The sequence below is a fragment of the Camelus ferus genome, chromosome 13, assembly GCF_009834535.1.
Source record: "Camelus ferus isolate YT-003-E chromosome 13, BCGSAC_Cfer_1.0, whole genome shotgun sequence".
NCBI lineage: Eukaryota > Metazoa > Chordata > Mammalia > Artiodactyla > Camelidae > Camelus > Camelus ferus.
In genome coordinates this window covers 30,894,107-30,908,236 of record NC_045708.1, presented here as the reverse complement: position 1 = coordinate 30,908,236, position 14,130 = coordinate 30,894,107, and the positions used below count along the sequence as shown (strand labels likewise).

The following is a 14,130-nucleotide window of genomic DNA, read 5'->3' as shown; positions in this document are numbered from 1 at the left end:
AATGGGATCACATTTATTTAAACATTTTTATAGAGTTCTATTTTATAAATGACCATCTCCTTCCTTGGGGGTCTGTAAAAGGTGCATATCCTGCTGTTAGTGTTCTGTTGCAAAAGGATTAAGAGAAAAGGATTGGTTAGTATCATGTTCTGTTGTCCAGGCCTGCCAAGGCAGGATCAACGATCTGAATCTTCAAAGATCACACTGAAGATCTGTTCCTACCCACCACTGAACTCTCTTCTGTGAGCAACATGGCTGCGGAGGAGTCCTTACTAGTTTTTAAGAAAGGCTTCCAGACCTGCAGGCACCTAATTCTCAGGTAAATATTCGTTGTTTTCTTGAGAAATGCCAGGGGCACAGAAATTTTATCTAGGTTTCAATTCTCAAGTCTTTAGCCATCTTTTTACGTCCATTTGTTTTTATAGTTGTAACCACTGCAGGTAGGGCTGGAACTGTGCAGGTGAGGGAATGAAAGTTCTAAGGGAAAGATTTCTTTTCCCTAAAAATGTTTCTTTGAAACTCCTTTTCCTGAAAATTTATTGTGTATGGATCTTCAAAGGTACAACATCAGGGAGGAAGAAGGCAAAGAGAAGAAGCTAGGGTTTTGTTTGTCTCACATTTGTACTGTTCTTGGCAGCACCAATTTGTCTTGAGAGTTGAAAGAATGACTTGAAGGACTACAGAAAACTCTAGAACTTTTTGGTTTACTGTAAAGCATTTTGTATTTCCCTAGCCTCCTTACTTTGTTTTATGGTACATGTGTGTGTTCTTCAGAATAAGACTTCTGTTGTGTACAATTCCTTCTACAAGCCCCTTGGAATTTTACCAAAGACAGTTAGACCAAAAACATTTATTGAATCCCTACTAAGCACCTAAAGCAATGCTAGGCCAATTTGGATAAATGTTTCCCGAGCGTGGAAGTGGATATCTTGGTTTGCTTGTTTAGCTTTGAGATTCCTTTGGTCCTTGCATCTGTGGATCTCACATGGCATTTTCTCACTGAGGCTGCAAGGTATTCAGGAATATGTCCTCTTCTTTCTCCAGAAGGAAGGCCATACATAGCCGAGGTTGGAGAAATCACAGTTCTGTAACTGAGTTTATCCTCCTGGGCTTCTCCAGAAATCCCAGAACCAACTGGATCCTTTTCTTCCTCTTCCTCTTCCTCTTCCTTTACGTATTTACAGTCCTGGGCAATGGGCTCATCGTTACCCTGATCAGAGTAGATGCACGCCTCCACACCCCCGTGTACTTCTTCCTCAGCATCCTCTCTCTACTGGATCTCAGTTATGCCACTACTACAGTGCCCCAGATGTTGGTCCATCTGGTAAGCAAGAATAAAACCATCTCTTATGTTGGGTGCGTGGTCCAGATGTATGTTTTCCTGACCTTGGGTATCACTGAGACCTGGATTTTTGCAGCCATGGCCTATGACAGGTATGTTGCCATATGCTACCCACTCCACTATAGGTTCAAGATGAGCCAGACCCTGTGTGTACTCCTGGCAGTCAGCTCTGCCCTTTGTGGTCTCTCCTGTGCCTTGTCTACACGGTCTTTGCAATGAACCTACCCTACTGTGGCCCCAATGAGATCAATCACTTTTTTTGTGAAATTCCTGCTGTCCTGAAGTTGGCCTGTGCAGATACATCCCTCAGTGACCAAGTGGACTTTATATTGGGTTTCATCTTGCTCCTAATCCCATTGTCCCTCATTCTGGCCTCATATGTTCGCATCTTCATGGCTATTCCAAAGATTCACTCCACCCAGGGGAAAATCAAGGCCTTCTCAACATGTGCCTCGCATATCACTGTGGTCACCATATTTTGTATTCCATGCATGGTCATGTATATGAGGCCTGGCTCTGAAGCCTCCCCAGAGGATGACAAGAAGCTGGCCTTGTTCTACAATGTCATTTCTGCCTTTCTCAACCCCATCATCTACAGCCTCCAGAACAAGGATGTGAAGAGGGCTTTCCTAAAGCTAGTTGAAAATGAGTGAGGACACTCAGTAGGCCGTGGACTAGGATTGTCTTCAGTACCTCAGATCTCTGACTATACCGTCCACACTTTCACTGAAGTCGTTGGGTTGAGGGAGAAACCCCGGATGAGGAAGATACTAGAAAAAAAACAATTTTGCATTTAATTTCGTCACTGGAAACATTAGGAAAGGACTAAACACATCATTGACCTTCTGTGGCTTTCACGAAGTCAGCTCACTTCTCTGGGATTTAATTCTCATATCTATAAAATGTGTTTCAGGATATTCTTTGTGCCTAAATGATAACTAACTTTATTGAGTGCTTTCCACATGACAGTCACTGTCTAAGTGCTTTATATGTACTTTATTTTAATTCTTACAACAACTCTAGTGTTGTTATTGTCCTCTTCATACAGGTAAAGAAACTGAGGCACAAGAATATTAAGTTCCAAGTGCCACCCAACTGGAAAGTAACACAACTGGGATTTAAACCCTGGCAGTACAGTTCCAGAGCCTAGGCCCTTCCCTGTTGTATTATGCCACATCTTAGGTAGTCAGGAGAGATTTTTAAGGCTCAGCTAAGATACTGGATGGGATATTATTGAGAAAAATTCAGAACATTTAGGATTATTATTCTAAGTCAAACCATAGGGTAAGATGCATGAAGTCAGAGCTCCATTGGATGCTTTAGATATTCCCCACCAGCATTTCACAACCTAGAAAAATAGCATTGAGCACTGTAATATTAACTTCTCAGTAAATGTTTGTTGACTGATTTTCCTAGGCATCCCCACCACCCCCACCCTGGTCTACAGCCTCTCCAGTTCTTTTTTAGCTTTTCTTCACTTTCATGGGTCCCTCTCTTATTTACATCGTACCTACCCCATCGTGGCTTCCAGCAATCCAGACTTTCATTTACAAAAAGAGTGTCTTGATTTCCACAACTGACACAACTTGGTTTCCTTAAATTTCCTCTCCCACCAGAGAGACCAGGGGGACAAAGGGAAGAGTCCTGGACTTTTTAGTCTTGACTTAATTTGTTGATATCTTGGAAAAAAAACACCTAATCTCTCTGGAACCCGGGCCACCTATCTATAAAATGGAGATAATGACCACATCAGACTGCCTATACCATAAACCTATTTTTAAGTTCAAATATGAATAGGCTTTAAAACTTAAATAATTGTATAAATTATCATTACAGTCATCAGGGTCATTGCCTTCAAAGCCAGATACCTTAGAATATGTTCATTAGGTTATTAACAGTAACCTGTATTTTTCAACTAAAAATGTTAAGATCAGACTCATTGTGAGTGAATGAGGGGGGAAGAGTCTGAGAAGGAAGTAAGGTGAGGTTACAAATGACTCCTTACACCATGATAGAAGTTGATGATTCTAACCTGCACAACGTGAAGCTCTTAGAGCATTTAACGTGGGGGAACACCATGGTCATGTTTGAATTTCAGAAATACCACTTTGGTGGCTGTTGTGTGGGAGGAACTGGAGAGGAGATCCTAAAGATCACGGTAGCAGGAAAGAGGAAGCCTAACATCTTTTTAGATTCCACAGTCCAATCTCAGCTTTGCAGTCATCATTTATACAGCAGCACTATTTCCCATCCCTGTGCTCCTGCCTTCCTCTACCTTGGACTATAGTAGTGGTTCTCAACCAGAGACAATTTTGCCCTCCAAGAAACATTTGAAATATCTGGAGACATTTTTGAGCCTCACAAATGGGCAGAGGTGGGATGCTACTATATTTAGTAAGTAGAAGCCAAGGATGCTGCTAAACATTCTACAGTGTGAAGGAAAGCCCTCATCACAAAGAATTATCCAGCTGAAAAATGTCTAAAATGCCAAGGTTGAGAAATGATGGACTATAAGAATGATAGTTCATATGTAGCCCTTATATGTAGACCTGCTTTTATAATGGAAAATGGGCCTGCTTTGGTTTTCTGGGGAATCCTAGGATGGGAAGAGACTTGCTTGGAACCCAGAGATCTGGGATCATGTCTTGATTCCATCATATGGAATTTGAGACAAGCTTTCCCTATCTGAGAGACAATGGTTTTATTTGTCAATGAATGAGTGTTGGCATTTAGAGGTATCTCTTATTACATCGTCTAAAGTGTCTGCTTATCTAAATATCAAAAGAATGAGATGTGGCTACTACTCTGAAGTGATTTACATGTGCTGCACAGCATTCTAAGGTTCTAAAATTAAAGATAGCATTTCATGGCATAAAATTCAAAGCATTTAATGAATCAAACAAAGAGCTCAATGTAGAAATTCAGGAGCTCAGGAAACACATGATATGATAATATCAGGAAACAGAATATGAGCTGGGAGAACTCTGGAAAGAAGTCAATGAAAAAAAATCATTATCTTAGTCTGTTTGAGCTGCTATAATAAAATACCATAGACTGGATGGCTTATAAACAACCAAAATTTATTTCCCATAGTTCTCAAGCCTGGGAAGTCCAAGATTAAGATGCCTGCAGATTTGGTGTCTGGAGAGAGACCACTTCTTGGTTCATAGACAGCTGTCTTTTCACTATGTCCTCACATGGCAGATGGAGCAAGGAAGCTTACTGAGGTTTCTTTTATAAGGGCACTAATCCCACTTGTGAGGGCTCCATTCTTACAACCTAATAATTCTCCCAAATCCCCCACTTCCAAATATCATCATGGTGAAGATTAGGTTTCAACATGTGAATGTGGGGTGGGGAGGACACATTCAGTCTATAGAGTTCTTCCCTTGACCCCCCAAAATTCATGTCCTTGCATGCAAAATATATTCATTCCATCCAAATAGCCCCTAAAGTCTTAACTTTTTCCAAAATCAACTTAACAATCTAAGTATCATCTGAATAACATCTAAATGAGTTGTGAAGAGACTCAAGGTGCAATTCATCCTTCCAAAAATTCCCCTCCACCTTTGAATCTCTGAAACCAAACAAGTTATGTGCTTCCAAAATACAATGATGGGATAGGCATAGGGTAGACATTCCCATTCCCTTAAAGGGAGAAATAGGAAAGAAGAAAGGGCAGGTCCCAGGTAAGTCCAAACTGTAAGACAAACTCCGTGAAATCTTAAGGCCAGACAATAATACTCTTTGGTATGATGGCTGCCCCCCAGAACCACTGGGCTGGGAGTCTCACCTTCTAGATTCACTGGGGCAAAGATTTTGCCTTCTGGTACTCCTAGGGCAAAGCTACCACCTTCTGGACCCAGTGGGGTTGTGGTTCTGTACCTGCAGCTTTGCTGGGTGGTGTTGGACTCCCAAAGCTCCAGGCAGCCCTACTTTACCGCTCTGGGCAGTCCTGATTCCAATGAATCTGGGTGGCTCTGTATGGCTTTGGGCAGCCCTATCCTCACTGCTTTGGGAAGAGACCATCTGGCCTTTTGAAAGTGAGGCAATGGTACCCCCCCACCCCACCTTTTAAACTGAGGAGGAAACTCTGATAATATCTGAATTGCTTTTGGCATCATTCTTCCATTGTTTTGGAAAATAGCTCCTAGCTTCTGTTGAGATGGATCTTCTATACTAATTTCCTTATCAAACAGTCACTTTGCCACACCCTTAGTATTTTCTTTTGAGCAGGCTGTCTCATTTTTTATGATATGGAGAGACTGAGAATTTTCCATATCTTTAAGTTCTATTTCCTTTTACCTTAAAAATTCTGCCTTTCAGTCATTTTTCTCTTCTCGCATTTTACAATTAGCAGTCAGGAGGAGCCAACCCACATCTTCAACATTTTGTTTGGAAATTGCTTTAGATAAATATCCAATTTCATCACTCTCAAGTTCAGTCTTCCATAAACACTTGAATATGAACACAATTCAGTCAAGTTCTTAGTCACTTTATAACAAGGATCACCTGCCCTCTTATTTCCAAAAATACATTCTTTAATTTTGTCTGAGACCTCATTAGAATGGCCTTTACCATTATACTTCTATGAACAGTTTGTTTAGAATTACTTAGGTATTCTTTAAGATTGAGGTTCTATTTACAGCTCTCCTCTTTTCTTTCTGAATTCCCACCAGAAGAGAGCAGTGACTCATCACATATCCAAGGGATTCTCAATACGATTAGTGGCTTACTTTGCTTCAGAAACCGTGAAAGTCAGAGGGCGGTAGGGATGACATATTCAAAGTACTGAAAGAAAAGCTGTCAGTCAAGAATTCTATATCCAAGGGGGAAGGTATAGTTCAGTGGTAGAGTGCCTGCTTAGTATGTATGAGGTCCTGGGTTCAATCCCCAGTACCTCCATATAATAAACAAACAAACAAACCTAATTACCTCCTTCCTCCTAAAACTCTATATCCAGCAAAACTATCCTTCAAAAATAGAAAAATTAAGACAGTGCCAGATAAACAAAACCTGAGATAACTAATTGCTATCTGAACTACTTTATAAGAAATACTATATGGAGTCCTTCAGACTCGTATGAGAAGTCACTAGACTGAAACCACATGAAGAAGTAAAGAGCGTTGTTAAAGATAGCTACAGAGGTAAACACAAAACACGTATTTTTGTTTGTAACTTTTTTTCTCCTATATGATTTAAAAGACAACTACTAGAGCAGTAATTATAAATCAGTGTTAGTGGGCACACAGAATATAACAATGTAATTTACATGACAACAACAGTCAAAGGAGGAAGGAGAGAAAGGAGCTATGTAGGGACAAAGTTTTTGCATACTGCTGAAATTAGGACAGAAAATCAACAAGGGAGCATTGAACTTGAAGTATGTGGAACTCATAGAAACAGGATAGAATGGTGGTTGCCAGGGGCTGGTGATTGGGAGAAATGGGGAGATGCTGGTCAAAGGATACACACTTCCAAATGTAAGGTAAATAAGTTCTGGGGATGTAATATGCAGCATGGTGAATATGGTTAACATTACAGTATTATATACCTGAAAGTTGCTTAGAGAATGGATCTTAAATGTCTTCTCCACTCACACAAAAGTAATTATGTGAGTCGATAGAGGCAATAATTAGTCCCCACAATTACCTGTACTGTTACTGCTTCATTTTACTGATGAGAAAACTGAGGTACAGGGAGGCTGGTATCTTGCCCAATACTATGCCATTAATAAGTGGCAGAGCCAGGATTTGATCTCAGGTCTCCCAGCTATTCAGAGCTTTGCTCCTATGTGGAATATTTATCACCTGTTCCATCCTGAGCCAGGTTCCATGAAGGATCTCATAGTTGTTGGGGGCATATACCCTTCTCTACAGGGAATAACAGTCTTTTGTGGCCCCAAGATGTCAGGACACAACACAGGTCAGTACCCAGCAGTGCATGATGGAGAGGGTGGAGCAAGGTCCTAGGGGATGAGAGCAGATCCAAGCCTTAGTCTTCCATCCCCTCTCCCTAAAAAGCTACTCATTCTTTATGGTCCATGGAAGCCTTCCCTGGCATGCTTGCCCAGCCCTCCCCTCTCATACTTCTCAATTCATGCACTTACTCTAATTGAAGTTCACACATCTGCCACCTTGGGCTGTGAGGCAGAGTAGGGAGCGTGGGTGTTCAGATGGGAAGATCGGGGACCTGGGTGTATAAGCTTTGAGCGCCAGGCTGGGAAGGTGAAATGTGTGCTTGGGACTTAGGAGGGCTGCTGTGGGGCCCAGAGAATCCCATAGCACAGAGCCTCATTAAGAAGCTGCCTAATTTGTCCTCCTGAGGAGCAGGAGTAGAACACTAAAGGAGGACCCAGCAGGCCCCTGGCTCATTCCTCTCTGAGCCCACCACCAGGTAAGGAGGGGAGGGACAGAGGCAGTGGCCTGAATCATGATGTCCCACCCCTGGGCAACCCTGCCTGATGTTCCCCACCTGTCCCCATCTATCTGACTGGGGTGCCTACCTGCCTGCCTCCCATCTCCCATCTGTCTAGATCAGGCCCTCCAGAGCTGGGCATCTGCTCTGCTCCCTGACCTCTGTCCTCCTCTCTTCACCAGTTTCTCTCTGTACAGTGATCTGTTTATCTCCTTGGCTTTTTCTTTCCCGCCTTGTCTTTTGGGTGAGTTCCTCAGTTGAGAGGGAGAAAAGCAGAAGGTAGTAAAGGCTGTTGCTATGGAGCTGAGGCATTTGGCTGTCCTCTGTAGCCCACTGAGGACACAGGACAGGACACTGGAAGGATAGATAAAGGTACGGAAAACAAGTTACAGAAGTTGGAAGCTGGAGAGAAACATTAGAACTGGGAAGAGCTCTGATGCTCTCATTTGGGAAGAGGAGAGATGTAACTGCTTTCAGACAGGATACTGGGATCTTGCCATTCCTCTGTGGCCTGACTTTAGGCCAGGCCTTGGGATGGATGGAAAGGAGGCTCACAGGGGCTTGGAGCTCCCCACTCACCTATTCCTGGCTCTTCTATCCCTCTCCCTTCTGCACTTTCCTCAATTCTGTACCATATTCTCCTCTCACCAAGTATGTGGCAAGGACTAGGAGTGGGAAGCTTACTGAGAGACTTCCATAATAGTCCAGGCATCAGGTCCAGGAGCAGCAGGGAGAAGGAGAGCACAGACGGATGGCAAAGTCTTCAACTCTTGCAGGTAGAGTTGACCACAGAGCCCCTCTGCCCTACCAGCAGGACTGGCCACAATGACATTTTGTTTGATCCTCTCGTGGGACCAGCAAGTTCACTACCTTCCTAGTCAGTTGATCCTATCTGTGGACTGCCCTCACTAATCTAAGTTGGTTATATTACACTGGAACTTGCCTCCCTAGTGTACTTCCAAGTGTACCTCCAGGGGCCACCTGGAACAAGTCTCATCTGAAAGCCTTTCAGAGAGTTGGCCCTCAGCTTCCAGAATGCTCCCCCACGCCTTTCATTCTGCATGGCAAATGCCTCCATTTGCCTCAATTCTTCCTCATATTATGTGGTTTCCAGATCCTTCTTTATGACCTTTTCCAACTGAACTACACTCCCTTTAAAATGTGGTCCCAGAAGTAGAAGAGATGCCCCACATGTGGTCTGGCTACCGCAGACCCAGTTCCATGACGCTTCCTGTGATCTGTCAGCATCCTTTCTCAGCGATGTCACTTCACAATGACTTTTTAGAAATTTCCTTGCACTGAGCCACTTTCAGTCTTTGGGGTGTTTCCCAGTGACCTGCTGCCCCCATCTCAGCTTGCCTTGGTTGGCTTTTTGAGCACCAAGGGAAGGACAGGGAATTTTATGTTTGTCTTGTAACTTTATGTTGATGTCAGCTTCTTGTTCTATTCAGTTGAGACTTGAAATTTAACTTTTTAAAAAAATTTAACTTTCAACCACTGGATAAGATCATCTTCTTCAGCATCTACATGAGGTGTTGTTAAAGAAGAACCCATGAGACTGGTCCTTAGGAATGTAATCTTGAAATTTCTGCTGGTCACAGTTAAATGGTCTGTATCCACCTCATTCTTACCTCCTCCCTTTCCTTTTCTACTCATATTGAAGCCACCTCTCATGACTTGTACTCTTAGACCTCAGAGACCATGCAGTGTCACTTCTCTCATTCTCTTTTGCCCCACCCTCACCAACCCTGTGTTATATGCATTCTGAACTCTGTTCTATGTTAAGAAAATAACAAAATGAAAGAAAACACTCTCTCAACCTTATGTCACAATATTAAATATTTCTTCATCTCACTCTTTATCTTTATAGCTCAGTACATTCCTCACAACCCACTGCCATCTGATTTCTGCCTTCATCACTCCATAGAAATTCCCCACATCCAAGCCTCTAATAACTTCCAAAGTGTTATATTTTTTGAACAGATTTTATTCCTCCTGTTCTCTCTGTAGCATTTGGCACCAAATGCATTCTCTGCTCTTGGAGATGCTACCTTCCCAGACTTTGGGTATCAAGCTCCCCTGCCTCCCTGGATGCTCTTGTTCAAGCCCCATCTCTTCTGTGGATCTCTCCAATATTCTTACTCTGAGGTTGCATCTTTGGAGCCTCTGCTTTCTCTCTCTGAGCTGTTCCTGAGCGTTCTCATCCATTCTGTGCCTTAATTGCCTTCCAAATTTTGATCTTCCACTCAAACTTCCTTCCTGAGCTCCAAGGCTATCTGTCTAACTCTTTGATGGTCAAATCCTCAAGGATACACCATAACACAGGGTTAGGGGGAACCAAAAGAGAGGGAGAGAAGTGATGTTGCATGGTCTCTGAGGAAGCAGATAGCATCAGGACTAAGAGAACAAGTCTGCCATATCTGTAGCAGAGTTAATCATTACCTTCTGGCCATTTCTTGCTCCTTCCCACCCCCTCTTTCATCTCCACCTAGGTTCTGACTTGTAATGATATTACTGTCAACTTAAGTTCCCAAGCCTGGAATCTCAAGCTCATCCTTCATTCCTCTCTCTTCCTCACCTTCTGCAACTCTCAGTTACCAAGTCCTGTTGATTCAATTGCCTACACCTTCCTCTAGTCGCTCACCTCTTCTTTGTTGTCTGTAACATTACTCTTCTTCTGCCTTTTACCCATACTTCTCAACTGGTCTTCCTCTAATCCTTCTTCTAACTTCTACCCAAGGAGTGATGTTTCTAAAACCTAAGCCTCGATGAACAACTTCTCTGCTTAAAATTCATCTGTGACTTGCCATGGTCTAAATGATCAAGTTCTTGCTCCCTATCAAGGTATACAATACCTTTTATAATCTTTTTTTCTACCCTGTGTAAACCAGTCTGCCCTCAGACGTTATTGCTTGTGCTCCCTGGATGTACAAATCTCTTCCTTGGGTACAGTCTTTTGACCCGCTACTCCATCTGCTTGCAAAACTCTTCCTTGAGTTCTTAGCTAATTCCTACTCATCATTTTAAGATTCCCATCACATGCGCTCTTCTTAGAGAAGTCTACCTCCCAGAGGCTAGCTCAGGTGCTCCTTAATGGGCTCCCATGACACCTTGTGTTTACTCCTGCCACAGAACTTATCATCTGAGTGCCATTCATTGTTTGTCTGTCTCCTTCCTATGCATGCTCTTTGAGGGCAGAGATTTTTATTTCTGTATCTCTAGTACTTAGCACAAATCTTTGACTGCTAGCACATATTTCCATCACAGTGCCAAGTACATTGGAATGTGGTTTGTGTCTCTGTTCCTCTATTTCCCAAACTAGATTGTAAGCTTCTTGAGGATTAGGAATAACCACATTTGTCCCTGTCTCTTTCAGTGTTTGTTCTCCATTTGATGGATAACACCATGAGGAAGAGAATTTGATGAGAACTAACATTACTGACCTTCTACTCTGTGCTAGTGAAAGCGCTAAGTGCTCCACACACATCATGTATTACTTCTCATGGGATCTGCTCCTGGTAGATATTATGTAGACTTCACAGAGAAGAAAATGAGGCTCAAGGAAATTAAATTACTTGAACAGGGCCACAGTGGAAGTACCAAGACTTGAACTCCAGTCTTTTGATTCCAAATTCCATATTCCTCCACTAGAACAATTACCTCCTGTGGTACCACAAACAAGGAATCCACCCTAACTTTTAAGATATAAACTAAACGCTGGAACTCCCTGCCTATTATAAATCTCAACTCTAGGAGAAGAAGAGACCCCAAAGTATACATTACCATTGGGAGTGGTATCCCCACAGGGGTGCCAACGCTGCCTTTAACCAAAAGGACAGCTACTATTCTGCCTCGATTATACTTTAGGGTCAACCAGGAAGACCCTTCTTTTCAGTTGTAAGGCCAGGAAGAGGAAGGATGCTGAGCAACTCCATCTAAAAATCAGATATGAGGAAGTTTCCAGAGACCCCAACAATTCAAGAAACACACACCTGGGTAAAATTTTCTAAAAACTTTTTTTTAACATTTTTTATTGATTTAGAATCATTTTACAATGTTGTGTCAAATTCCAGTGTAGAGCACAATTTTTCAACTATACATGAACATATATATATTCATTGTCACATTCCTTTCTCTGTGAGCTACCATAAGATCTTGTGTATATTTCCCTGTGCTATACAGTATAATCTTGTCTATCTATTCTACAATTTTGAAATCCCAGTCTATCTCTTCCCACCCCCCACCCCATTGGCAACCACAAGTCTGTATTCTATGTCTATGAGTCTATTTCTGTTTTGTATTTATATTTTGTTTGTTTGTTTTTTTAGATTCCACATATGTGCGATCTCATATGGTATTTTTCTTTCTCTTTCTGGCTTACTTCACTTAGAATGACATTCTCCAGCAGCATCCATGTTGCTGCAAATGGTGTTATGTTGTTGGTTTTTATGGCTGAGAAGTATTCCATTGTATAAATATACCACCTCTTCTTTGTTTCTGGAGTCATATACCTTGCCCGTGTTTCTGACTTGCTCTGTCTCTATATCTATGGTGGCTGGAAGCTTAAAGCACTAAAGGAAAGTATTTTGAGGGATTGTTTTGGGGGAAGAGGGAGAGGAAGAGTCAGATCTTCATCATCACACTGTACAGCCAGGGCTCAGGGAGAAGGACCTCAAGCAGTGCACTGTGTGATGGCAGCTCCTGGAGGACAAGAAAGCAGGGACAATGAGACCCTGGATATCTTGACAAAAGATTCAGGCCTGAGAAACAGAAAATTCCATGAAGCTTTCCCTCCTCTCCCCTAATTTAGCCTCATTCTAAGTAGGCTTCAGTCTCTGACCTGATTTTAGTCCCAAGTAGTATCTAAATAACCGCTGATGTTGCCAGTAACTGAATGATCATGCTGCCTGAATATGCTGGGTCACTAGTAGATTCGATTCTCTTTCTGCAGCTGAAGGAGAATGCAGGACTTCCCCTGGAAGAACCAGAGCTCCGTGTCTGAGTTCATCCTTCTGGGCTTCTCCAGGGATTCCCAAATAAATGCAATCCTCTTCAACATCTTTCTCTTCCTCTATCTCTCTACACTTATGGGAAATGGGCTCATTGTCACCTTGATCCACCTGGACTCCCACCTCCATACCCCCATGTACTTCTTCCTCAGCGTCCTCTCCGTGCTGGACATGAGCTATGTCACAACCACTGTACCCCAGATGTTGGTGCATCTGGTCTGCCAGAAGAAAACCATCTCCTATGTTGGGTGTGTGGCCCAGATGTTTATCTTTCTGGTGTTGGGCATCACTGAGGGCTGGCTGTTTTCTGTCATGGCCTATGATAGATATGTGGCCATCTGCTGTCCACTCAGGTACACGGTTATCATGAGCTCCTGGCTTTGTGGGGCAATGGTGGTCTTTTGTGGACTGTGGGGTGTTAGCTGTTCCCTAGTCTACACTATCTTCACTATGCGCCTGCCCTACTGTGGCCCCAATGAGATCAATCACTTCTTCTGTGAAGTCCCTGCTGTTCTGAAGCTGGCCTGTACAGACACATCCCTCAATGACCAAGTAGATTTCATCCTGGGTTTCATCCTTCTCCTGGTACCCCTTTCCTTCATTCTGGCCTCTTATGTCCGCATCTTTGCCACCGTACTGAGAATTCGCTCAGCTCAGGGTCGACTCAAGGCCTTCTCTACCTGTGCCTCCCACATCACTGTGGTCACCATGTTCTGTGGACCTGCCATGTTTATGTACATGAACCCTGGGTCCAATGCCTCCCCAGAGCGGGACAAGCAACTGGCCCTGTTCTACAATGTCATCTCTGCCTTTCTCAACCCCATCATCTATAGCCTCAGAAATAAAGATGTAAAGAGGGCTTTCCTCAAGTTAACAGGCTGGGGCAGGGCCCCTGAGTGAGGCCGCAGAAGCACAGAAGGCCACAACCAGAACTGAAACCACAGGCTCTGTGGTCCTTCCATCCCATTCCCTCTTGTCACCCTGTGGACAGGCAAGAATCCCTGAATGACAGGGGAGATGATATGTGAAAGTTGGTACCTGGATGGGACATGCTGATGGTTCCAGCAGCTGGGCCATCTTCAAACATCAAGAGACCCAACTATCAACAGAGTACCAAGTAAGGACCATTTCTGTTTCCCCAGGGTCCAGCAAGAGGTTTGGCACAAGCATAGCATCATTAACACTTGCTGACTGAGTAACTGAGTGCATAAGGATTGGACCTATTAACTCAACTCAAGATGGGTGGAACAAGATGATCAGTGATTTTATTTTATCTCAATCATCAGTATGAATAGATCTAAAGAAATACAGCCTCAAAATAAAGGGAAAGTAATCTTTGGAATGGGACCTAGGAATTGGTCA

General features: G+C 43.0%; 2 protein-coding genes across 2 annotated transcripts; both read left to right on the top strand.

Annotated features, from left to right (window-relative positions):
- The first annotated feature begins 985 nt into the window (after positions 1 to 985).
- Positions 986 to 1,995, top strand: LOC102510051 (olfactory receptor 2A5). The gene is given in 2 exon segments (XM_032494812.1): positions 986 to 1,526; positions 1,529 to 1,995. Coding segments are annotated over 2 exon segments (969 nt in total). The 5' UTR covers positions 986 to 1,024.
- A 10,679-nt stretch (positions 1,996 to 12,674) lies between these two features.
- Positions 12,675 to 13,668, top strand: LOC102521136 (putative olfactory receptor 2B3). The gene has a single exon (XM_006178483.2). The coding sequence runs from the start codon at positions 12,721 to 12,723 to the stop codon at positions 13,666 to 13,668; it is 948 nt and encodes a 315-aa protein (XP_006178545.1). The 5' UTR covers positions 12,675 to 12,720.
- The last annotated feature ends 462 nt before the right edge of the window (positions 13,669 to 14,130 follow it).

Coding starts and splice junctions, on each gene's coding strand:
- LOC102521136 (XM_006178483.2), top strand. CDS start 12,721: ATGCAGGACTTCCCCTGGAAGAACCAGAGCTCCGTGTCTGAGTTCATC.